General features: G+C 34.3%; 3 protein-coding genes across 4 annotated transcripts; 2 read left to right on the top strand and 1 right to left on the bottom strand.

Moving 5' to 3' along the window:
• Positions 1 to 537: 537 nt before the first annotated feature.
• On the top strand, positions 538 to 2,803 carry LOC116182974 (AT-rich interactive domain-containing protein 5B-like). The gene is made up of 3 exons (XM_031503552.1): positions 538 to 649; positions 1,210 to 1,475; positions 2,770 to 2,803. The coding sequence occupies exons 1-3, from the start codon at positions 629 to 631 to the stop codon at positions 2,801 to 2,803; spliced, it is 321 nt and encodes a 106-aa protein (XP_031359412.1). The 5' UTR covers positions 538 to 628.
• Positions 2,804 to 22,433: 19,630 nt separating this feature from the next.
• LOC116182950 (transcription factor Adf-1-like) lies at positions 22,434 to 24,369 on the top strand. The gene is made up of 3 exons (XM_031503517.1): positions 22,434 to 23,610; positions 23,667 to 23,826; positions 23,879 to 24,369. The coding sequence occupies exons 1-3, from the start codon at positions 23,469 to 23,471 to the stop codon at positions 24,003 to 24,005; spliced, it is 429 nt and encodes a 142-aa protein (XP_031359377.1). The 5' UTR covers positions 22,434 to 23,468; the 3' UTR covers positions 24,006 to 24,369.
• LOC116182949 (protein ALP1-like) lies at positions 24,328 to 25,529 on the bottom strand. Of its 2 annotated transcripts, XM_031503516.1 has the most exons (4): positions 25,411 to 25,529; positions 25,144 to 25,349; positions 24,603 to 25,093; positions 24,328 to 24,550 (listed from the first exon to the last, which is right to left on the bottom strand). In XM_031503516.1, exons 1-4 carry the CDS (start codon positions 25,518 to 25,520, stop codon positions 24,533 to 24,535), a joined length of 825 nt encoding a protein of 274 aa, XP_031359376.1. In that variant the 5' UTR covers positions 25,521 to 25,529; the 3' UTR covers positions 24,328 to 24,532. The 2 variants fall into 2 exon arrangements, with proteins under 2 accessions (XP_031359376.1, XP_031359375.1); XM_031503515.1 differs by having other exon boundaries at positions 24,359 to 25,093.
• Positions 25,530 to 25,811: the final 282 nt, after the last annotated feature.

The raw sequence follows: 25,811 nt of genomic DNA, 5'->3' as shown, positions 1-25,811 counted from the left end.
AAATAATCAAGTAGGTACCTACAATCGAAAAAAAACAGATAAAGGCAGTGTTTATCCGCAAGTTGCAAAAGTACGACTCTCGATAAGAATATTCTTTTCTATTAAATGTAGGCAGCCGTTACTACGTTTGAAATAAAAATATCGTATCTAGGATAATAAAGAAACCTTGAATTAATGTTTCATTACAAATTGACTTATACAAGTAGGTATGGGGATAGATTTTTAAAAATCAGAAATCTCGTAATGAAGTAAGAATGAAAGCCAATAACCTCATCGCGAAAACACAGGAAAGCCGAGTCGCTTTTCATAATAAAATCGTAATTGCAAAGAAAACGCGAACGACAATTTTTTCATACTCCATTTACCAACAAATAGGTACAGTTACAATTTCACTTTTCAATACACAGATAAACATTGTGGAATGTGGATGTCATCAACGTAATTTTCTTCTGTTATTTTTCCCCCATCATCATAACAAAGCTGAATATCCGAATAACACCGGAATAATACGGCTTTTTACGAATGTAGCTCTGTATCGTGACGTCATATAATTAGAGTAAATACAAAGTAGACGATGGTGCCAGAGGCGTGCTGTTTGTAATACGGTGTGATAATTGTGATTTTAAAAATGGATAATAGTGCAGTTCAGGTAAAAAATGACTTTCAGTTAAAATTCGTTATTTCGCATAAAACGACACGCTTTGTAGTCAATTTTCAATTTTACAAATCATTTTAAAGCTTATTGCATATTAATTATTGGTAATTTTTATTTCGCAACTAGCCACATTATAATTATGAAGTCTCATTATTATCAAAGACGCAAGGTCAGATTAAATTTATCATCTCTGCATTCTTTTAATCACTTTGTAAATTTAGAAGTATTAATCGTTGGTGTAATTTGAAAATAATAGGAAACCCGATTTCGCGCACACAAAGAAACTGTGTATTCCGCAGTATTAATGTCTTACCTAGTTTTGATTGATGCCAATTACATTCTAGCGATAAATTTAGGCGCATTCCCATTAAGGTATGAAGGGAAGGAACTTGTTTTAATGATAAGAATTCCTTTCATCTTTGAAACAGTTTATACGCGCACGCATTTAAATAATTCGCCAAATTGAATAGCAAATAAAATTTCGAATGGAAACGTACAAGGTGCTTAATTTATTAATTTCGCATTTACTTATTCTCATTTAATTTTATTTTCAGCTGGTGGGATCTCCTTGCGGTCAGCATGGACCGTACACGTTTTACAAAGCGTTTAAATACGTAAAAAATGGATTAAACCGATTAGTGAAGTTAAGTGAGTTTTTCTTTGTAAAATTGTGGACAGATTCGGATTTAGTGTGCATTGGTGAATTACAACTGTTATGGATTGATAAAAACAGTGAGCAAGTGTTATCGAGTTTGCGACTTTATTTTTTGCCCGAAAATACACCGGAAGGCCGGATGGATCACGGAGAGGTGAGTCGATTGTTTTCTTTAATTAGATATTATTAATTTGAAATGTAAAAATTATGTCGGTTAAAAGAAAATGTATAGGATCAAATTTATAAGGATATGCAATTACGAGCCTCATTTAATTATAAATAAGTTTTTCTTTTAACTATTTTTAATGTAAATGAAGCCTTGGAAATCATTGTTCGTAACACTAGTAGAAAGAGACGCCGATGTGCATTTTTCTTGGCGTAATGATTTCATGTACTGAAATAAAAACAGGTTGTGCCGCTTATTAACAATTGATGTATGAATTACACCCATTCGAGCAGTACACTTGAGCCGGTTTACAAAGATTATCCCACTCTAGTTTATGTTTCTCTTTCTACTTTATATTTGACGTTATTATTTCTGTACGTACCAAACTTATTGTAGTTAAAAAGCCAATTTATCCCTTTAATGTTACGGGCTTTTAAACATTCTTATTTTTAACACTTTCTACATTTATTCTAATTGATCCAATTCCGAGAATGGAGTTACGATAAAAACCAAATTTGACACGAAAATCGACTGCCTAATACAAGTCGCATTCAATAAAAATTTCACATGACAGATATAATAAGGCAGTTAAATTTAATTTGAATTTATCTCAAAACACATCTATTATTATCAAAACTTATTTCCGACTCTCTAGAATCGTGTGTAATTATTAAAAGGAATTCAAATATGCACATAATAAAACATTTGTTTCTTTTGTTCTTTTTCGAACGTTATGAATCATTTGCTTTATTTTGCTCATTTTAATTTCATTTATTAATTAGGCGTGCCAAATTATCAACGAATTGGTAGGTAGGTGTATTTTTAAACGGGCTTGTTTTTAAAACATAACCGACAAATTTTGTAATCCAACTTGTGATTTGAATATAGACAGTGTAGAACGAGATCATTAGCAGGACCGTAATCTGCTCATTTACTTTTATTTCCCCCAATTCCGAAAATGAATTTAATCATCTAAATAAGCGACACATCATTGGCCAGTGACCTTATTGAAGGCCAAAAATAACTTCTTTTTTCTTTTCAACTTGATATTTTTTTAGGTATCGGGTGGTTTCGCTGACGCATTTATTTTATCAATAGTAGTACATTGTTCCACTACCTATTAAGCACGTTTTGTAGATAACGTCCAAAGGAATATCAAATTAAAAAAAGTCTCCCTCTGTTTTTCAAATAGCATAATGCCTCTAGTTATTCAGGTGCATTTTCACGTTGCACCAGTTTACATTATCGCGTTTCATTGAAATGCAACTGCATAAATCACTTATTTGCTTGTAGATACTGGATTAAATTGAATGGAAATGTTATGTAAGTAGGCTTTTTACCTTATTAATTTATCATTTCCTAAATATACCGGTTGAAGTGGGCGTGAAGGTCTTTTAGAGATCTTTTCCAAAAGATTTGAAACCGCGAACAGCCCAACTGAAATAGGTACGACCGTTTTTTTTTTAAGTTCTAGGTAGCTAATAAAGCACGTTTACTTCTGGTCACGAGGATCTCACTGATCTATTTTTAAAACCTAATCAATTGGGAGTTTGTCACATGCAGGTATGCAGGCTTTAAAGCGCATTGAACAAATTGTAAAATGCTATTTGGTATTTTCTTCATAAAGCTGGATTCACATGCATACGAAATCCGACGATACTGTAATCCGAAAGACGTATGATTGGTCAACAATTTCAAATGTCAAGCACATTTGAACTTGTTGACCAATCATACGCCTTTCGGATTACAGTATCGTCGGATTTGGTATGCATGTGAATCCAGTTTAATACCTAAATCATCTGATTTTGGTGCGGAATATGAAAAAGAAAAGCTAGCTAGGTATATGTGTGCATCTCATTTCTCTTTCTTTTCCAAAAAAAGAAAAAACATGTTTTCTCGCCCTTTACGTTTCCAATAGTATAGTAGTGCTGGTTGGCCCAACGCTACGCATTTGTAAATCCAAACGAGCAATTAATTATCAAAGGTAAATATAATTTATTTGAAAAAATTAATAATCACAATCATTTAAGTATACAGTTAAAAGTTTCATTAGGGTTGGTTTTTAAAAATTGTTAATGACAAAAAAATAATTCTAGTAATAATACTACTGCGGTGAATTGTCATCAATGACTAAATCAACTTGACATAATGACGAGTTCAGAAAAATTTGCCAAGTCTGAGACAGAATTGAATTATGATATTGTTTTGTTTGGACACGTCGTACTTAGTCTATTCTGCCCTTCTGATAAAACATTGTATCTGCACAAAGGTCAATGTTGAGTTGGGAGTAACGATAACGACTTACCCTTACTGCAATTTGTTAAGCTCAAAAAACCTATTTTCTTAACAAGTTTCAATATGGAAGTTTATCGTATGTTGAAATCTGGTGTCATAAGTCATTGCTATTTGTTATGTTAGTGGTCGTATATATCTCACACTAATTTAAACCAAAACCGTTGATATTAATCAACGCTAAAACCTAACCTAACTACCGCCAATAATAATTGTATCTTGGTTTATGATTGTGTGTAGATACGATTTTATTGTCCTAATCACATAACCTGAAAAATTGTGCGCGTGTGTTTTGTGCAAATGGATCTCGAAATGGATATAAAATTTTTGTGGCTGATATTGGTTAAAACGCAAAATAGTATTTTCTTTTCACATAACCGGAAGTGACTAAATTTCGAAATTTAACACACGTACGACATTCTCTCGCTTTTTATATTATACCTAATATTTCATTACATTGATGCCCGTAACAATCAGCAATCAACAACATTTTTTTTCTCCAACCACCTGAATAAGACGCTATTTTGTGACAGTGTTCGTTACGTAAAATTGACGTTTTGCGGATTAATCGCTTTCACCATGGCAACTGTACAAAAAGTGGATACTTTTTGGTCCTAGTACCAAAAAGAAATTGACCTTGAAAGTTGGCCAATTAAAAAATTACAATCACGAAGATATGTCACATTGACATCGTTTTACAATGCAGGTTATAAGATATTTTTATACATACATATCAAATATTTTAGCATATTCAATGCAAATGCTGTTACCCTCGCTGTTACCTATACGTATGTACATTTATTGAAAATGATTTACGCTCGCTATTTTTATTTAAACCATGTGTAACGTAATTTACATATTCGCGTAACGCCATCTACTTCAGACCCATTGCACTATTATCTGTCATTTTGAATTCAAAATTTGAAAAAGTTAATTGCAATTAATTTTAATTAAAAAACTGTATGGTAAGTTTTTTTATTTCAATACAAAATATAACAATATTAATTGTGTATACAATAGAAATGACTGAAACTGATAGCGACATGGATTGCACTCCGCCAGAGATTATAGAAACGGCAGAACATGCTACCTCAAGATTTGCTCCCTACAAAGTCACGAGAGGTGAGAAGTAAGAAGTAAGAACGAATAGGTTATAAGTTAACCTAAAAACTAGAGTGGCATGACACGTGAGGACAAGAAAGCAGAAGTTCTTATACTAGTAGTGAAACTATGACTGAATCTAAATTTGCATATAATTTGAAGTAAAGGGGGTTGGAGAAAAAATTTTATGTTTTATTCGTACAAAAAATGCGTTTTCGGGACTCGGAAATCTTCCTCGTCCCGAAAACTGACATTTTTTGTACTAATGAAACAAATAACTATTGTCTCATCGCTCTCTAAACGGATGCCCCGTCATTATTTTTAATTATTTATTTTTTTTAATTTATTTATTATCCCTCTCTTGTTCTGGGCCCTCAACAGACTTGCGCCCAATTACAGAGTGACTCGCATAATGCTTTTTAGAGGTCCCTCTGCAGAAGGTCTTAAGTTGTTCTATACTACAATCCGCTATTTACCTTACGAATTAGGAAAACTGCAGGAAAACCGAATTCGGAGTAGCCGGCAGAATGCTCGAAATGAGTCTAACTAAGCTAATTTGCATCTCTGCCACAGATGAAAAATTTACCCCAACCCAGGTTCGAACACCCGACCTCCGGATTTATATTAGGGCTCAATTATCGATAATTGAAGTCTATCCTGGGTTATTGATGTTTATTGATTATTGATAATGAGCGATAATCTGTAACTACGGTCTATTCAGTATATCTTCCGTTGCACGTCATTCCCTGAAGAAAACGACGTACCAACGTAAACTTACTTTCGTTTATTAGGCAACACATTAAGCATGTAGTTTATTTTAGCCGCAACAATTGGTAGCATTTCGCTATGTTGTCGCGTTTAAATTTGTAAATTTGACAGGTTGCTTTTGGTTTACTTTTCGTTTGATTTGATTTTGATTATTTTCTACGTCTTTCGCTGTGCATTGGTTTGAAGAGAAATTACTGAAGAATTTAGATAACCCGTTAGTAATTGTGTTCGATAACGGGAAAACAAACAACATTAAAGTGTGGTTAGGTGATCATAATGTGCAGTTCTCCGAAAATGATTTTACAGCCGAACTGTTGAAAAGGTTGCACAGTAAGTACGTTCGCAAATTATTTGATGTTATATAAATCTTGTTGATACTTTTAGGAATAAATCAGCTAAAATGTACCGCATAAGGCATTGACCACAGCCGAGCAATACGGTTACTTCGTTTTACGATTACCACCCTATCATCGTGTTTTTAATCCTATCGAACATATTTGGGGCATAGCGAAAAATTATTACAATCGACACATTGGTAGAGATGGACGAAGCATTGAAAATTGCATAAACATGTGACAAGAATCACTACAATCGATAACTTCCGAAACGTGGCGCAATTCAGTTAAGGATACGGAAACTGTAATACACGAGTGGTACGAAAGAGAAAAGCAATTAGATCTTGAAAACGTTGCTACTATTATTATAAACTTTGAACACGAAAGCAGTTCCGATGATTCCGATTAATTTGAATATCATCCATCACATCACATAACCTGTAAAATTTTATATTTAGTACTTTCTCTGTAAAAGAGATGGTACATTTGTACAGTTCATAAGTTATTAAAGTATATTGTATGTATATTGTGGTTCCAATTAACGAAATGAATAATAAAAATTATTTTTATTTTATTTAAGGTGTGGATTGTTCACACAAAGAATGCACTGTCTTGTTGACAAGGACATAACCTAAATCGCTCAAAACTAGATTTGGCATTATTGCATAGTAATTACGTCATAGAATATGATGACGTGCAACGGAAGTTATACGGAATTTTGATTCCAGGCTCAATATCTTTTATTCTGCGTAAAGTAAAAGTCAAATAAATACATCGACTATGAAATAATTAAAAATAAATCTACAGGAAGGTTTCTATGTAGGGCCAAAGTTACGAAACTTCATATTAAAAAATCTTGCTTTTTTAAATGAAACACCCTGTATATTTTTGTCATTTTTTAGCTCCTCAAAAAACTTTTTAACTTTCGGTAATAATGTCCTATATCCTATCTCTGATGGTTTAATGTGGGCAATATTCAAACATATCAAAATACAAAAACACTATCCAAAAAATCTTATCTTCAAGGCATTAAGTTACTCCGCACAATCGTTGACGCATCCTGTACATCAAATCTTAAACTGTAATTATTGTCAATTGCACAAATCCTACAAATCTGTAGAAAAATTCACAGATTTCGCAATCCTTGCAACCATCGGAGACATTAGAAATGATAACCGTATAACCTATAAACATAAAGCCATAAATAACCATTATTCACACGGAATAATCTTGCTCCACTCGCTCGCAAGCTCGCTCGTTTCGCAAACGTAAACTTTCTGAATAGTAAGCGGCATTAAGTCGTAACATGCTTGTAATACTATCGCGGGCGATGTGCGACAATTTTAAATTCGAATTAACAAAACCCCTGCGCACTGTAGTAAGTACCGTATCGACAGTATCGGCGACTTTTCCTGAATCTACCGATTGCAGTCGAGTACGGTACAATCAACATTAGACGCGACACCACTGTCTTTTTTACTACTCGGCAAACCGGTAAATTCATACCCATACAAAACATATGCCTTTCCAATGCTAAAAGGGTCTAAAGTTTAATGTTTGATTCGAAGCTGCATCTGGGGTGCAAGATCGTCTGACGTTAGCAATGACGATGCAGTGAAGATGAAAAAATATGCATGCGAGTATGCATGTGAGTCAGAGCGAACAAAACCAAATCTGTAGGAGTCTTTGGGTATTAATAGTTCCAATTGTTATAATTTACTCTCTAATTCATCCACGTTTTTACTTTTGAGCGAAAAATCAAACTTTGCGTCTGTGTGTGAAAGTTTGAATACAACTCCAGTATTTGGAAAAATCCAAAGAAACCGAATATTAGAATACTCTCTTGCGATTTCAGCCGGTTCTGCTTCTTAAATAGTTCATTACAATGTATGGCATAAGTGATATATTACACGCCTCATTGTCAGTAGGAAGATTGAAGAAGGATCGATTTCGTAAAAGATAGTTAAGTGATTCATTATGACTATAAAGCCACATATTCATAGTACCTAAACAGGTGGACGAACTACCTCGAAACGAAATATTGTCCAGTGTCCCAACTTGGAAAAGCTCCTCTAACACAACATGCACGTAGGTCCATATTTAAAAGTTCATTTTCATTTCTCTCTCAACAACGTGACTTTAGGATGACGGAAAAGATTACTACTACCCCTAACGGTCACAAAACAAAAAGACGAGGGTTGCTGAACTTGTCGGCGGCAAATGAAAAACACTTTTTTTTAATGCAAATTTTTCTGCAATTTCAACGACCTTTCGTAAAAATTAGTATTTTTAAATTAGCCTACGAAACGGCACATTATCGCCACCGAAATCGACATTGTAAAACGCATATGTGCCTACAGGTCTATCAACGTGCTCCGCAGTCAACCAGCCAAGTTATGGCGATGATTCCATGCGACGTGTCTAAACAAACATTCTGGACGGACGAAAGGCCGTCTACCTGAAGACTCCCGGAGTTGCAGTAAATAGTGTTATTGAAATATGATTTAAAGCTAATTTTGGCACATTTTTATTTACTTTGTCACTCGCGACTGATGTATCACCAATAAACGAGAAATTTTGATAATAATAGGGGTCGTGAGAGTGTACCGGTTCAAGTTTGTAGTGACATTTAATCTAATTACTTAATCCGAGTAATATTACAATGTGATAGTCAAAATTAAAAGTGCAGAATCTTTTAATCTGATAATAAATTATTATCTGCAGTAGGCAGTTGAAATGAAAAGAACGTTTAAAATTTTGATATCGTGAATTATCTACATTACGTTTGGCAGTACAGTTGCTATACAGGGTGCTCGATTTTCGCGCATCATTGTGTGAATCTCAGTTGGTTAAATTCGGGAAGTTTAGTCTTAGTTGCGTCATAAGGTATTTTTTATAGGAAAATTAAATTAGTAGTATACACCATACATACATCGGAGGTCTGGACTATAAGGTTATTCGAACACTTTGTTAAGAGGAATGTAACGTTTACGTTTTGATTAAAAATACCCTCGAAAATACCTAATCATTCAATTATTTATAAAATTATAACCTATAAATTTTACATAGTCTTTTGCCAGCAAAGATGACCTTTACGTCTCTAGTTTGTGAACCAATTCCAAACGAGTTATTGACTCATAGTACATGAGCGGGGAAGAAATCGTCACATTTTGAAATAATTAGAATTTGGTTCACAAACAAGTGGCGTAAGGGTGGTCTTCGGTGGAAACGATTTTATTTAATAAAATGTTGAAAATCGGTGGGAGATTATGAGTGTTACTAATTAAAACAGACAAAAGTAAACAAAATGTTTGGGCATGTTGTTATTTCAATTTCGAGCATATCACGGTTTACTGCATTTGAATGAAAATCATAGTGTGTAGTACAGTGGAAAAAACAAATTTAAATTCCTCTTCTATTCGGATAATGTCATAAACGCCCACTTCTATCGGTTTTCTCGTGAAATGAAAACTTATAAAACTGGGAAAATTGAATTTCAATTACATATTATGAAAACTCTACAGACAAGGGTAGCACAATTAAGTGAACTGTTTTTCTCTTTGCCTCTTATAATTTTTTAATGCAATTTGAAGAGGTTATGTTTACTGGAAAGTTTATTTAAATCATGGAAATTACCTGTATGGGTTTGTATCACTTGTCATAAACTCAAGTTTTAATTTTTATAACTACAAATGAATCATACCAAAAAATTCTGTAATAGAGCGTTCAGTATACTTTAAATAGAAAAGTTGTGGACAAAAACGCTAATATTTTTATTCTCGTTTCTAAGATATAGTCAAAAATTGTCATTTTATTAACTACCTAGTTTTAATACGTCGACTATAAATCAATTGTCACATGTTAAATAGAAATGGTTGGCAAAGTGCATGGAGTTTTTGAGCATTTGATGCAGTTACACTAATTCAAAGCAACTCAATTGTTACTCCAAGCTGACTATAATAATTGACTCGAGACAATTGATTTATAGCAGTCTTATTAAAACTGACCATTGTTGGCTATATCGTCGAAACGGTTGCGAATAAAAATATAGATTATTAGCGTTTTTGTCTTCAAATAGCCTCTACTTTAATTTCCCAAAATATGGTTTGTTCCTCCTGGAACATCCTGTATAAGTACTCAAAAAAAATTGGGTGGTATTGGGGATCAAAATATTTTTTCCCAAATAAACGGGCTAAAATATACTGAGAGCTATGTCCTAAAAAAATCCTAAACGGCAGTGTAACAAATTGTGATCTCGACAGTATTTACTCTCTACCTCCCAATTATTTTGTTTTGTTCCGTGTTCGCGAAATTTGGAAACGTTTTATTCATAGATCAATTTCTGTCAGAAAAGGATAAACGATGGCTGCCGCTCTGTTGGTGTCTTAGCGTCTGGGGAACCAATTATTCTATTGGCTTTATGTACCTGTTAACTGCTCAGTGCCCAGTGGTGTAACACTTATCGGGCAACAGGCCCTCGGTGGCCCATTGTAGTGTAGAATTGAACTTAAGATGTTAAGGATCAAACACGTATTTCTCTCAATTGGCATGCAATTAAGGACGAAAATCAAATACAGAGTGTATCTCAAATATAGCGTAAGTGAAGTATTGTTACAAAACAAAACAATTTCATTTCATCAAATAAATTTAATGCTCGGTGCACACATCAATTTTCTTGACGTGCGTTACGGCAGCCCCCAGAATTTGATTCAGACGATTCGGTTAAATAACGAAGTCTGTGTTTTTTGTTGATTTCTAGTATGGACGTGTATCGCAAGAAACGGAGTATTTAATTTTTAAATTAATTATTTTAAGAAGAACAAGACGACATTAGGTGCACCAGGTTCAGAGAGATTATTACGAGGTAGTTTCAAACACCCTGTGGGAATTACACGAGGAAATCCAGATAAATTTTTTAACTATCAACACTATGCATTTCTTTTCTTTACACGGTCATGGAAACTCAACAGCGGCATTTCAGAATTTTAACACATGAAGCGGTAAAAGAAGGACCCCATAACTTTCTGATTTGTTAAGATGTTTCAACCATACAGGGTGTTGCAGTTAGGATAGTATGTAAAAAAAAATTGGGTAGAAGGGGGTAACAAAACAAGCACTTTTTCCAAATAAATCGAAGGTCCAACGTGTTTTCTTTGGAAGCCACCCTCAAAATGGTGAAATTTGCGTTTGTTCTGTAATTTATGTCTCATCAGCAACCATAAGAGCTACAATGATTGGTTGCACTTCTTTGAGTAGGTTTTAGGTTAAGCCCTTACCTATTTTGCAAAAAAAAATTCAAAATTTGTATCACGAAATGGCGCACTCCATGGGGGTGCGAAAAAAGCATTATTGGAAGTATCATAATATTGATTTAAATCGTTAATTACATTTTCAACTAACAATTTGGCTTTGCGCATGCGCAGTGCCAACTTTTTTATCTATGGAACCATTTAAGTGAAATTTGATACTTAGGTGCTTGGAACAAAGGAAAATCTAACATTAGTTTTAAAATTTAGGTTTGCGCATGCGCAGTTGCAACTTTCTTATTTAGAAAAGCATTGAAATGAAATTCTTCTCATAAACTGAAATTGAAGTAGCACGTCAACAATGGATTGCCCATGTGCAACGCTATCTTTCATATTTGTGGCCGGATTTTTACGATTTTAACAGAAGTTGCATCTTACAAATGGGAAATGAATGCAAGTGGAAATGCGCTTTATGTAAATCGTTTACGATTACTTTTTAACTTGTTATATGCGTCCTGGTTTTTCACATTTTATGAGATGTTTGCTCATAGGTTATAAATAATTCACAACCATTTTTGTTTCCAAGGCCCTCTTTTGAAAATTGCATAATGATGTGCTTTAATAAAACAAAGTTTACCATGGCTAATGTGTAGATTATCATTTTAATCAGAAAAAAAGTTCTCAATTGAACAAGTCCAGAATAAAAATTCTAAAATAACCCTCAAATAGGGTTTCGTTGAAATTTTATGAATTGAATACGAACTTGTAAACATCCACTTGCATCTCATCGTTACGGGTAATAAAACTATGCCATTAAGAATGCAGTGTGTAAATCTCCTTACGAAATAAATAATTAACAGTGATTATTTTACTGTTCAATAATTAAAGGAATTCCTGGTTGTAAGTCTCAAAGGTTGACTTTAAAGAACGAATGAAAGTTTTGATTGCTAGGTACTTAAATTAGGGCACCGATTTATGGACCAATACAATTAAATTAATTATTAGCTTGATCCCAAGAAGATAACGTTCAATAAAGCGAGCAAATCGCAAAACAAAGAATGCGAACCCAATTTTTAAATAAAAACAATCCGTAGAGTTATTGTCGTCTCACTCTATATTTGCCGTAGTTGCAAAAGACTAATTAAATTCGTGCCGTCGATTTTCTTGTAGATTATGTAATCGATCAACAGAAGAGCTAAAATTTCTTTAGTTCTGTTATGTTCGTAGTAGTCCCCTATTGACAATGGGAAGTTACCGAAAACATTACATTTACATAATAGAATATGGTAATTACAGTTATGAAACGAAAGTCGCATTAATATTTAAAGGCTTTATTGCTACGAGATAAGGAAAGTTATGTTTTAATGGGTTTCCGGAGTATTTCTAATAATAGTAAACTTGTATTGATTAAAAATAATCGTGTTTATAGATGTTGCACGTCGAAAGGATTATCGGAGGCAGTATTTCACCGAAAGCGTGGATCAAAAAATTAATAATAAATTCTTTTGATTAATTACAATGTAGACACGCACACACGTTATATTAATTTATAGGTATGTGAATCTCATCTGCACGCACACAGTGGCGTACCACCAACCAAACAGAAACCACTAGAGGTAAAATATGAACTTCAAGGTTCGAACAAAACTGCACTTTTATGGTGTCTTTTTTTTGTTTTTGTTAGAAAGTACCTTTCACGAATTAAGATTTTTACTATTTTTTATTATATTTACTAACAGAAACCGTGTTTGGAAAGTATATGGTTCCGGTATACAGAGAATACGGATTTTCCATATTTCATGCCTAAGATATACGTAGTCGTCGCTAATATTTGAAAATTGAGATTTTATCATTAAATTCATTACGAATCAAACGATTTTTGTTCCTTTACTGGAAAAAAACTGATTTAATGAAAAGCCAATAATCACACAAACGTATTAATGCCTTTTTTGTAGGTTGTCTTTTATTCCAATAGTTGTCAGTAGAATGTATTTAAGGCAAAAGAATATTATGTATATTGATTAGGTGCCTATATAGTTGAGTCAAGTTTTGGATGACCTTGAAAAATTTACGATTGATGACATTTGTCACAGTTAAATTGCAATTTTGCGTAGTACGGTAACAGTAAATTGTAGAAAGGAATTATAGTTGTAACATACATAGATTAAACAACACTTTCAAATTAAATGGAGAGAATTGCTTATAAGGCGAGTTTAATGTGCTCTTTTTTCATAAAAAATACAAGGTAATTAGATGTCTTCCAAAACGATTTAGAAATATTTCTTGCACGACCTGTAGCTTTGTTATGAGATTTAGAAAAAATATACAGGGTGTTTTTTTGGGAGCTTTAGTTAAAAGTTTCTGGGAAAGTAAAATAGGTAGGTTTTTGAAAATTTGTACTTAGGAGTTACTCTGAAGGCCGAATCGATGTAAAATATTTTCAAAATTGCCGCACTTCCGGAAACACCGGAAGTAGATAGTACAGTCGTTATTTTAAATAGCAACCCCTATTTTTTATTGCATTTTTGGATTCTACGTGAAATTTCACTTCTTTTAATAGCCATATGTCGATCTACCATTTATGATTTTTAAGTTATTTTGACTTTAAGAAAAAAAATGGCGGATGCAGATGGTACCTTGATAATTGATTACTTGAAAACGGTTGTAGTCATGGCAACCTATTTTTATCAGTGGATAGAGAATGAATAGGGCTTTCTTTTAGTGCCCTTAAAAAAAAGTTAAGTTGCGTACGACCGCCCCTATGGATATCCAAATTTATGAAACTTCAAAGACTAAAAACTCGGTTTTTTTAAATGCAATGACCATGTTCTTACTATTCCATGAGATAGAGAATCGAAATGGGCATATTTTGACAATACATGTTCCTATAGCTATCTTTAACAGTTTCTGACTTATTCCCATTTTATTGATTTGACACTATTTTTTTCGGATTTTCTTTTTAGTAGTCGGCCATGATTCTATAACAATTGAATTTTAAACAAATCTAGTGACACTAATCCATCACCCACTGTTATAGGTTAACATAAGTTTTTCAAAATTCGAAAAATGACTCGCAGTGGTTTCACCTATTTTGGAATTTAATTGTTATTTATGGTGAAATGGGCAGAATCGCGGCGCGTGCTTTCCGTACATTCATTCGAACACTGGAACGAAATTGTATGAATTTTGGAAATGTTGTACCTACCCCCAAATGCACTACAAACCGTTGAAGCACAAGTGATACAAAGCTCTACAAGAGAATATTTAAGAAAACGAATTGAATTGCAAATGCAAGATTAACAAAATAAATTCAATGTAAAATATAAAAACCTTCGTTGAAACATTTTTTGTATGGAATTGTTGCTAGAACAGGTATCGCAATACCTCTCTGAATTTTCAGACTTATACATTGTTTAAGAAATTCAGTTGAACGACTCTGTCTAGATTTCTCAAAAATTTTGCCGTCCTGTATCCTTAATAAATGACATATTTATTAATGAATTATTTAGACTAGAATCAATGATATTAATCAAGATTCCATTTCATTCCATTAAAAAAAACTGAGTTTTTGGACTTTGAAGTTTCTTAAATTTGGATCTCCATACGTGCGGTTGTACGCAACTTAACTTTTTTTAAGTACACTAAAAGAAAGCCCTATTCATTCTCTATGCACTGATAAAAATGGGTTGCCATGACTATAACCTTTTTCAAGTAATCAATTATCAAGGTACCATCTGCATCCGCCATTTTTTTCTTAAAGTCAAAATAACTTAAAAACCATAAATGGCAGATATCGACATATGGGTATCAAAAGAACTGAAATTTCACGTAGAATCCAAAAATGCAATAAAAAATAGGGGTTACCATTTAAAATAACGGAATTACTATCTACTTCCGGTGTTTCCGGAAGTGCGGAGATTTTGAAAATATTTTACATAGATTCGGCCTTCAGAGTAACTCCTAAGTACAAATTTTCAAAAACCTACGTATTTTACTTTCCCAGAAACGTTTAACTAAAGCTCCCAAAAAAACACCCTGTATAGGTACCTAAGGTGTGTTTAATAAAATAGTGCATATACATTTTTGATGTCAGTTATAGACTATAGTTTTTAAAATATCATACAAACTGCGGTTTTTAGCGCATTTTTGCAAATTTATTTGTAAAAAGTAGCTTTTAATCTCACTTTGGCTGGCTGGCTGGCAGCAAATGTGGGCGCGTAGAAGAACTCTTGTAGAAAGGCAACGGGTGTACGTGTATCTACAGGGCCGTGAAATTTGTCAACCTTAGGGACATGGCTACATGATGTGGGGTTGGCGACATCTGGGCGTCATCCTCGAGCGTAGTATACTAACCTGAAGGTTTTTCAGTTTTTTCCTATCTTCTACTACAGTTTTGGTCCGATTCTTTTGAAATTGGTGTCGTCGGAAAGATGTTGTAAACGCGCACAACTCCTGCGTGGCGGAATTTTGTTTTTTGTCATAGGGGCGAAATTAACGACCTTTTGCGAGGCGCGCGCGCGCGTCTTCGAGAAGTAGTCAACTTCGGGCGCCTTTTACCTTCCGTTGCGAACTCACGCGGTTTAACGTTTCGTAAATCTCGAATCGCTGTCTCTCTTTCTCGTGTCGCCAATAGAAGTGAATTGCGAGTGAACGGGACGTCGGAAGTGGGTACCGTAAAAGAGAATGTGGTAGCCCCCGACACGATCTTCCTGATGGCGGAGTCAAATCTTCAAACACGAATTGCGGGTAAACGGGACGTCGAAAAGGGGTACCGTCAAAGGGAATGTGGTAGCCCCCGACACGATCTTCCTGATGGTGGAGTCAAATCTTCAAACGCGAATTGCGGATGAACGGAACGTCGGAAGTGGGTACCGTCAAAGGGAATGTGGTAGCTCCCGACACGATCCTACTGATGGTGGAGTCAAATCTTTAAAAGCGAATTGCGGGTGCACGCGGAAAGTGGGAAGCGGTTAGTGAATGTAGTAGCCTTCGACAAGATCTGTTATTGATGGTTGAGTCGAATGTGGCTAATAGAATACTGATCTGCCACACAAAAATGCGCTGAAGTCCCTTCGATCTCAAACGAGGACTTTGATAATTTTTTCTAGTGAACATTTGTAAAGATGTCCCACAAGGGTCCTATTATTGAACGTGTGACGTCCGTGTGAGTGAGTTAGTATGACGTCACGTCGAGCGGTTTTGCATAATTTCGTATATTCTTGACACTTTACGCCAATTTTTCCAATCTTCAGTGCTATTCAAAGTAACCATACCTGCCTTCCACTTCTCCTGTATACGTTTATTCGTAAAATTAGTGGATGTTTTCCTTGTCACTAGGTTTTTATTTTGTTTTAATGCGGATAGTAGCTGGAGTTTTTGATCTTCTGAAGCGCGACACTTTTAAATTTACATTTACATTGATTGCAGTAAATGGCAAACGCAAGCACATTGAATCACACTTTGACAAATCCAAACAGGCGGTTTTAATTTAGTTTCAAGAATACGAAATTTGGTGAGCGAGAGAGTCGCACACTCACCGATTTTTCTGGAGCGGATCAAGAATAGAGGTCTTAGTTTTGTTGTACATAATAAATTAATCCTTATTTAGTTTCGTTTGTGAACCGTACAAGTGGTAGGCAATGGATGAATGCAGAAAATGTGGATGTATCATCGAGAACATCGTAAGCAGACTATGGTTTATACATTAGTAAAAATGAGTGTTTTGTAGCTTAACTCAAAAAGATCGCGCTGTATTAAATAGGCTAGACATTGGAGAGTACACCTGTTAATCTTTTTTTTTTAGCGGAAACATTGAGGGCTGTTAGTGTCCCGTATGTTGAAATAGAAAAAAGGAAACAAATTTTCCTGCCGTTATTGTCTAGATATTAACATTACAAACTTATGACAATTTTGGAAATTGTTCCAACTTCATTTATAGATAAGTTATCTTGGAAAAACGACTTAAAATCTCGAGAGCGCGAAAATTAAGTGTTGATGATAGGCAGCCCACAATACATCAAGTCTCCCAGCACTATTTCTATAATAATTACACGGTTTACAAGTTTCGTCTGGATAGATAGGAAAAGTAGTACTTCTTGTGTGTTCACAATGAGTGACTGTTTCCGTCAGAATATCACAATTTTTGTTTGAACAGTCGATTTAACAATAGGCAACTTTGCATACTCCATTCTGAAATAAAAATCATGTACTGCCCAGCCCAGCCTGGTTTCTACTGATATAAATACGTTGCGCTTGCAGAAGATCAAATCAAATTCACTGTTTTGAAATCGAGCTAATTCATTTGACCGTTTTCGGTGTATAAATAACTATTTTGACATTTCTAAATCCAAATATACATGGTCACATGCATTAAATACAATTCTTGGGTATAGAGGTAACCCCCACTAAAAGTTCTTATTACCAAATTACCGAATAAATAATTGTTTTGATACATTTTGTCCGAAATGAGCGTGATCCACAAAAATTCTTTAAATTTACTTATTGCGTTTGTCTATTGGAGCAAGTAATTTCGTATATATTGCTGTGGCCCCACGTTGGGCCCCAAATAAATAATGCTATGGCTCCACGTTGTTTACCAAATAAATAACACGGTGGCCCCATGTTGGGCGCCAAATAAATATGTTGCGCCCCGCGTTGGGCGCCAAATAATAATACTGTGTTCAATGATATGCGGTCAAACTACTTCTTCTTCTTTAATGCTGCCGAATGGCGTTTGCGACTTTATTTAGATTTTTTTCTCTGTCTAGCACTGTCCAATTAGCTCAAAACAAATCAAAATTGAAACTTAGAATTTTATTTCTCGTACACTTTCGACATCTGGTACAAAGGAAAATCCCACATCAACTTAAAATTAAAAAAAAAATTATAAGACTCAATTCCAAGACAAATTCCAAATAATTTGTTACACAAAATTTTGATCAACACCTGAAATAAATCTTGGATTCGAAAAAGTAAATTTGACATAAAGATTATCCGGTGCGCACAATGGGTTCGAATATGGACAATGACAAAAATTTATTCCAAAACACATTAAATGAAAATTAAAACTTAAAAAAACCCATATACTATAATGTCGATGAATTTCCGATAAATCCGGACGTGGTATAAAGCTGAACATGGTTTCCCCTAAACGGGCATACGTACAGAATTATAAACATATTTGTGCATTACTTTTCCATATACAGTGAATTTTTTTAAAATGCGAACATAGGAGTTTGCATGCAATGTAATTTCCCTATGTTCGATTTAAAAAAAAACAAATCAATCTATTGAGTAGTTCAAATGAGTAGTAAGTAGATACAATTGACAACTGTCACATTTTTAAAAATACCGCCGTCCAAGTTAATTACGAAATCGGTTAGGTTATTGCTTAGAATGTCAAGGAGGACACTTCGAACATTTATTGTAATTGTTTTCGGTATTTATTTTCTTATTTTCCTCATTTATGTATTGAATAGATCAAATTAGTAGAATACCAGGTGCACATGACCTACAAATAATTGAAGGTTGGTTCACAATGAGTTGTGGTGTCAGTGCGTGGCCTGTGAGGTCAAGTTATCGTAAGTTTAAGAAAAATGTATCCTAAAGTTGTTATGGCCTCACATGGCTTCTTTAAAAAAATCTTACCGAGTGCTCTTCATCATAAAGACTATTAGAGTTGCTGTTCATAGTCACACAAATTGCGCGATTTGGGATGTGAACCGCGCACATCTCATAGATTGATGTTTTTTTTTAAAAATCGAACTTAGGGAAATTACATTGCATGCAAACTCCTATGTTCGCATTTAAAAAAAAACTCACTGTATACTAGCTTGTCAGAACAGTCTGTATATAGTGACTATACTGTGGTCCAAGATAAGGATGTCATCATGGGGATCTCTAAAACCATAGAAGATACGACGATGGTCGAATTAAGGAAAAGTTGCGGCAGAAAAACCGAAATTTGCCGATTTGGATTTTATTTTTTCTGATGTTATCCGAATAGAAAAAAAACACTCTTTCATTGCCACTTTTTAAGCTCTACAAGACAGCGTTGAGGGATTTTCAAAACGTTTCGTTTCGGAGAAATTATCTCGACGATTTCTTTATATAGCCCGTAAAAAATACTATATTGTAGCATTTTTTAATGCGCATATAAATATGGCACTCAAGAAAAAACAAAAGTTGGAAACTGTTAATTTCAACAGGTGGTGCACCGGCACACAACGCACTAATCGTGCGAAAATCCTACCTATCGGACCTATTTTTCATTTTCCAGGAAATTTGTCCGATAGATAGCCTCGCATGATTAGGACGAACTGTTTCATGACGATTTTGAAATGAGAATCAATTTATTTTGTTCCGATTTCATTGAGAAAACGGAATAATACATTGCTTTGGTGCAAATGTACCAGAACTCTGCTCCTTGCTATTTTTGTTTGGTACAAAACTAAGTGATAACATTCTTGGAGCTATTTTGTTTAAACTGCGTTTACCTATACGTTAAAGCAGAAAGTGGGTACTTAATTGCCTATCCAATAATATTCGTACAACATTGTGGGATTAAAGGAATTCATACAGTAAGGCAAGACGATTTCTTCAGCTGTATGTATTACCTTCTGTACGTTATTTTTAGATGGATAACAGTTTGAAAAATTGAGCACTTCGTAACGTCAGTATGCAATTTTTCAGAAGCATGAACGTCCAAACTACCTCAATTTATTCCACTACGATTATGAATCGCCGGACAGATCTCTTTTGTTAATCACTATCCAATTAGCGCTTTGTGTGTTCGTGGCTTTACATGTAGCACGACATAAATAGGTAGTGGTTACAAACCTTGATATTACAATGATAGCATTTATTGCCACAACACTGACATAATATTGAATGAACGAGCAATTTTTCTAAACGCTATTGTTTGGTTTACGTTTCTTTGATGTAATTCTGAAGCAGTAGAAACATCAAATTCGAAATTGTAGGATTTCATTAAATAAAACTGCAGTAGCAACATTATTGTTTTGCCTATTATCGGTAACGCGATTGGCTTCTATCACAATTTATGATAACGACCATCTTGAACTTTGTGTCCCATCAAAATTTGATAATTAGAAATGTAATAAATATTGCAATTATTTATTGCTATATATTTTCGAATAAATCTAAAAGTTATAAGAAAAGTGAACTCCGATACAATTTTAAAAAATGAAACCATTTATTTTTATCAAAGTTGTTCTATTTTAATTAACTGCGTGTGACCGTCATTGATAACTGGCAATCACAACCGCGATAAGAAAATCAAATATTGAATCGGTTAAAATATGGAAAAACTGAAGTTTTTATTGTTGGTTTTTCGTGTATTGTTTATGATACAATTTTGGCGAAAATTATTCTAAATTTCTTTTTTATATTCCTAGTTTTATCGAGTAAATAAATTATTAGTGCTGATAACGTAAACTATATTACTACGATAGTAATGCGAAATTGAAAGTTACCTAACGGAAAGTTTCGCAATTGAGTGAACCAAATTTACTTTAGAGAAAACTAAATAAAAATAAATTATCCTCATATGTACAGGCCGCTTGCGTTACGCACTTTCCTTTTCTAACTTCAAACACTTCCTCTTGAAAGGACATTTATTTAGTAAATAATGAATTATTTTGCTCTATGACCTTGATAGGGAACGTTTTTCTTTAATAATTTCTCGAAACGCTCATTTCGTAAAAGTTGTAGGTACGTTCACAACCATACTCTTATATGGTTACCATTATATGTAAATGTATACAAATATTGACCTTATTATCTCTTTCTAATCTTTATTCGTTTTAGCATAACATAAAACCGTGCTTGAAGTCGGTATAATAAAATTACGAAATTCCACTTTGCATTATGTCAATCTACATCCAGTAATTTTGTTAATTGTTCTGCTATGTTAACGATTAAAAATAGTCATTTATAATGTCAATATTGTTTCAAGTACGACGTGGTTAAAAACAAGCTGTTCATTTGTCAAGAAATGTGTAATTTCTTTTCATTATTACGCTGCTATTACGGAAGTATACGAAACAGTAACTGTTCCCATCACGGTCTTCTATGCAAAATTGATTGCGTGACGTAGCAATTAATTATAATGATACTTTTATTTTCAAGTTACGATTACCGACCACGATTACATTACTGAAATGTTTTGGATTTATTTCTGAAATTTTGTTGCGATATACTTTCTCATCTAATTTTTCTCCACGCCATTGTTAGCATATACCTCCTACCTACTTACTATATACAAATTCATCTAAATTTGGACAAAGGTTTACTATTTACAAATCACCGGCAATACGTAACTGATCAATTTGAATCTGGGATTGCAATGCATTCTTTATTTGTTTACATTTTTTATGCAGAAACTTGATATATCGTTCGATAGTAAAATTTCGTTTATTAAAAGCAGTACAAACAGGATCGAGTTTTCCGCCTCGAAAATAGGTGGCAAAACGCCAATAAAATAAGTAAAGCTATAATAAACAGCTAACTAATGAGAAAATAAACGAAATAAAGTGGAATTAACCTGAATTCACTCGATTATACAGGATACACTACCTAATCCAGATGCCCAGGGAGGAGTTCTCGGGATATTACCCAATGGTAATGTAATTTTTTTTAATCGATCGTTAAATTTGTTATGTAGGTTTGGAGCGAGGTTTGGAGTGTGTATTCTGGGCTGTTACAGTTGTAACCAGCCGAACAGAGGGGAGGGCGCAAAAATCAAAGCATTTTTCATATTAATTTAAGTGCTGCAAACGAAAATGTGGTTAAGAGAGTTGAACAATGACGAAGAAATGTTAAAGCCATGGGACTCGGACTAGTTGCTTAAATTAGCCTAAGGGGAAACAAGTACCATTTTTGGTACACCAAAAATTCAAATTAAATCACGTTAATTCAAATTAATTCACGTTAATTCAAATTAATTCAAATTAAATCACGTTAATTCAAATTAATTCACGTTAATTCAAATTAATTCACCTTAATTCAAATTAATTCACGTTAATTCGAATTAATTCACGTTAATTCAAATTAATTTACGTTAATTCAAATTAATTCACGTTAATTCAAATTAATTCAAAGGGATTTACACCAAAAAGGTGTTTCCCCCTAGCTTAAAGCGCTATTACAGAAAATGTCAATTTTTATTCATTGTGCGTTCATTTTGCGAGGGGACTTCCTAATCACTACACCGAATATACTATAAAAATATACGGGACGTGGACATAAGAAGTGCAGCCATTTGAGGGTATGCATGCTCACAAAGCATTACCTAACAGAACTGCAAAGTATGTATGAAGAACTTATTTGATTGACATGGGTGTCAGAAAGTGAATATAATATTTACTGATAATACTACAAACTAATACAGTCATTTGTTAATAAAGTAATCGTAAATTCATCTTATTTACTCCGAAGCTATTAGATACGGCTGAGGTTCCGATTCTATCTCAGCATCAATCCACAGTTCATCTCTTGCTCCTCAAACTCTTATATTGCTGCCTAGCTGTGTACTTACGAGTTTCTTTTGTTATAAAGTTTCCCTCCAATAGAATCTGAATACAGACGTTAAACCTCTGTCTGGAGTATTATTGGATAAAGGACGAGACGAGAGCACGTTTTTTTTTAAATTCTGTTAGGAGTTATTATCATGACGTGTTCTTGTCCCTCCTCACAGTTTATCTTTCATCTTTGAGCCGTTTTCATAGCTCCCCTCCTGATTATAATCTGTACAAGCGTCTCCACAGCTGCTGTTTGCACTGTAGCTTCTCCCCTGTTTTGCCTAAACAGATCCAAATATGATTTAAATGTGAAACCCAGATGACGAGAGCCCTCTAGGTAGATTCAATTCGAATTCTATATATGGGTAAAATATCATATGTATCGCTTTATACGATTACTAGGCGTGAGTCGGTTTAACGGCTATAAAGGCTGGTTTATAAAAGCTGCAGTCGTAGTTCGCTTAAGTTTTCATATAGGCTATACGCAGCCGCGTTTATAAGAACCGGATAATCGTCGCAACTTGGCGGAGAATTCATGTAAATTAAAAGTCGACGTTCCGACAAACTGGCGCATGCGCTTGTTGTTATTCTTTTTGAACTACTTCGATTGTTTGACAACAGCCTGTATTCTATGGTTTGACCACATGAATGAATTCTAACCTCGTATTTGTGTTTACATCGTGAAACGCGGAAGTGTTGTTAAATTTACTATGAACATGGAAATTGATGTAAAATTTATAAATCTCGTGCGAGAAAATAAAGTGTTATATGACAAACGATCGGGTAGTTATAAAAGAACCGATATAAAAAATAAGGTTTGGCATAAAATTGCTGTCGAAATGAACTTTAAAAGTAAGTTTACTCTTTATCCGTAAACTTTTATTTTAGATTAACTTTTTTTCATTTAGCCGATGACGAAGCTATCAAGAAGTGGAGAGCTTTGAGAGATAAGTTTGTCAAAGAAAGGAGAAAGATGAAAAATGTACCTTCAGGAGCAGGATCGGAAGTTGAAACATGGAGTCTGTATCCATATTTAGAGTTTTTAGACGATTTTGTCCAGCAAAGAAAGTACATCAGTAAACATATTTTTTATTGCATTGATGTTATGATAGTATTCTAGGCAATACAGCAATCTTTCTGTTAGTCAAAATGGACATGAAGAGAGCCAAAGCCAAAATGTAAGCCAAGACGTGGATTATCGCAGTCGGAGCACTATTTCACGGTCTCGCAGCGAAAGCCCAAATTAATGTCAGGAGATGAGACTGAAAACAATGAATTGTATACTCCGAGCACATCAGGATCCAGAGTTGTCGGTCCAACACCAACTGTAGGAAGTCGTAATCGAAATACAAATCGAACTTCAGATGAAGTTTCGCAAATAGATGATTCTATAAAATCAATAGGGCAGTTCTTTGCGAAGAAATCATCCAACGACTCGGATAGCGCTTTTTGCGAATACGTCGCATCCGAAATGCGTAAAATGCATCGGCAACGTAAAAATAACCTTAAAAAACTTATTGTGAACTATATTAGCGATTTAGTTAGCGATAGTGAATAAAATGCACTTATATTGAAAATACAAATTTACATATCTTTAAATCTGATGTAGGTACAAACCGAGGTACAAACTAATGCATAACACCTTCTCCATTTAAATAAAATGCCAGTTGATCTCGTAATTGCAGAGCCCTGTGGGTAGAATTTCTGTGTGTTGAAGTTCCGATTGATGATAATGGTTGGGACAATTCTCTTCTCCAGGCACCATTATCATCACCTACTCTATCAACATAATCTGGAGGACAATAGGCTGGAGAACTAACTCTTAAAAAATTATGTAGACATACGCAGGCTTTCGTAATAGCTTCAACCAAATTAGGGTCAGCATTTATTGTTTGTAGCAAAATCCGCCATCTAGCAGCGAGAATCCCAAAACCATTTTCCACAACTCTTCTGGCCCTGGATAAGCGTTTATTAAAATTTTCCTTTTCTTCTGTCAATAAATGACCTGGATATGGTCTCATAATATGTTGTCCTAAAGGACATTCAGCGTCTGCTACAAGGAAATATGGAAAACCTTGTTGATTACTATAACCTTGTATTGGAGCATCTCTTGGTATTCTTAATTGATCGGTTTGTAATTTCTCACAGAATTCTGATTCTTGAAAAACCCCACCATCACTACTAGATCCAAATGCTCCAATTTCCACAATTTTAAACAGGTATTGACTATCGCAAAGGGCAAGCAACACCAAACTAAAATTCTTTTTATAATTAAAATATAATGAGCCAGAATTATTAGGTGCTCTCATGTTAATATGTTTGCCGTCCAAAGCACCTGAAACAACAATTTTAAAATTTGGAAAACAATAAACTTTTTGATTTTACCTAGGCAATGTGGAAAATTCCAAGTATTTTCAAAACTAGTAGCGATTGACAACCATTCTTCTTCGTTTCTAGGTGGTTGTAAATAATCATTATGAAGAACATCAAATATTGCTTGGCACATTTCCTTTATTATACAATGCACTGTACTTTTTCCCATTTTAAACTTCCAAGCTACAGTCTGCATTGATGACCCTTGACTTAAATAGCTGAAAGTTCAAAAACAAATTAATCAAAATTGATTGATAGCAAATACATAATGATACTTACTGTAAGGTGACCACTAGTCTTTCTTCCACTGATATTGGTTTGTTCATTTTTCTTACTTGTACGATACGGCGTAATCGGTTCAAAAGTAGTGTAAATGTTGATACATACATTCGTGTATACTTAAAAAATTATCAAAGTCCTCGTTTGAGATCGAAGGGACTTCAGCGCATTTTTGTGTGGCAGATCCGTATTCTATTAGCCACTTTCGACTCAACCATCAATAACAGATCTTGTCGAAGGCTACTACATTCACTAACCGCTTCCCACTTTCCGCGTGCACCCGCAATTCGCTTTTAAAGATTTGACTCCACCATCAGTAAGATCGTGTCGGGGGCTACCACATTCCCTTTGACGGTACCCACTTCCGACGTTCCGTTCATCCGCAATTCGCGTTTGAAGAT

Source organism: Photinus pyralis, unplaced genomic scaffold, assembly GCF_008802855.1.
Source record: "Photinus pyralis isolate 1611_PpyrPB1 unplaced genomic scaffold, Ppyr1.3 Ppyr1.4_unclustered_Scaffold8227, whole genome shotgun sequence".
Lineage (NCBI taxonomy): Eukaryota > Metazoa > Arthropoda > Insecta > Coleoptera > Lampyridae > Photinus > Photinus pyralis.
This window is presented reverse-complemented; position numbering and strand designations above follow the sequence as displayed.

Bases quoted from the DNA above. Each gene is read 5' to 3' on its own strand.
- LOC116182974 (XM_031503552.1), top strand. From the start codon at position 629: ATGGATAATAGTGCAGTTCAG. The intron at 650-1,209 runs GTAAAAAATGAC...TTTTATTTTCAG, and splicing joins TGGATAATAGTGCAGTTCAG to CTGGTGGGATCTCCTTGCGG. The intron at 1,476-2,769 runs GTTTTCTTTAAT...ATTTGCTTGTAG, and splicing joins CACGGAGAGGTGAGTCGATT to ATACTGGATTAAATTGAATG.
- LOC116182950 (XM_031503517.1), top strand. From the start codon at position 23,469: ATGAACATGGAAATTGATGTAAAATTTATAAATCTCGTGCGAGAAAAT. The intron at 23,611-23,666 runs GTAAGTTTACTC...TTTTTCATTTAG, and splicing joins TGTCGAAATGAACTTTAAAA to CCGATGACGAAGCTATCAAG. The intron at 23,827-23,878 runs GTACATCAGTAA...ATAGTATTCTAG, and splicing joins GATTTTGTCCAGCAAAGAAA to GCAATACAGCAATCTTTCTG.
- LOC116182949 (XM_031503515.1), bottom strand. From the start codon at position 25,520: ATGTATGTATCAACATTTACACTACTTTTGAACCGATTACGCCGTATC. The intron at 25,350-25,410 runs GTAAGTATCATT...TTGAACTTTCAG, and splicing joins AGACTAGTGGTCACCTTACA to CTATTTAAGTCAAGGGTCAT. The intron at 25,094-25,143 runs GTAAAATCAAAA...TTGTTGTTTCAG, and splicing joins GAATTTTCCACATTGCCTAG to GTGCTTTGGACGGCAAACAT.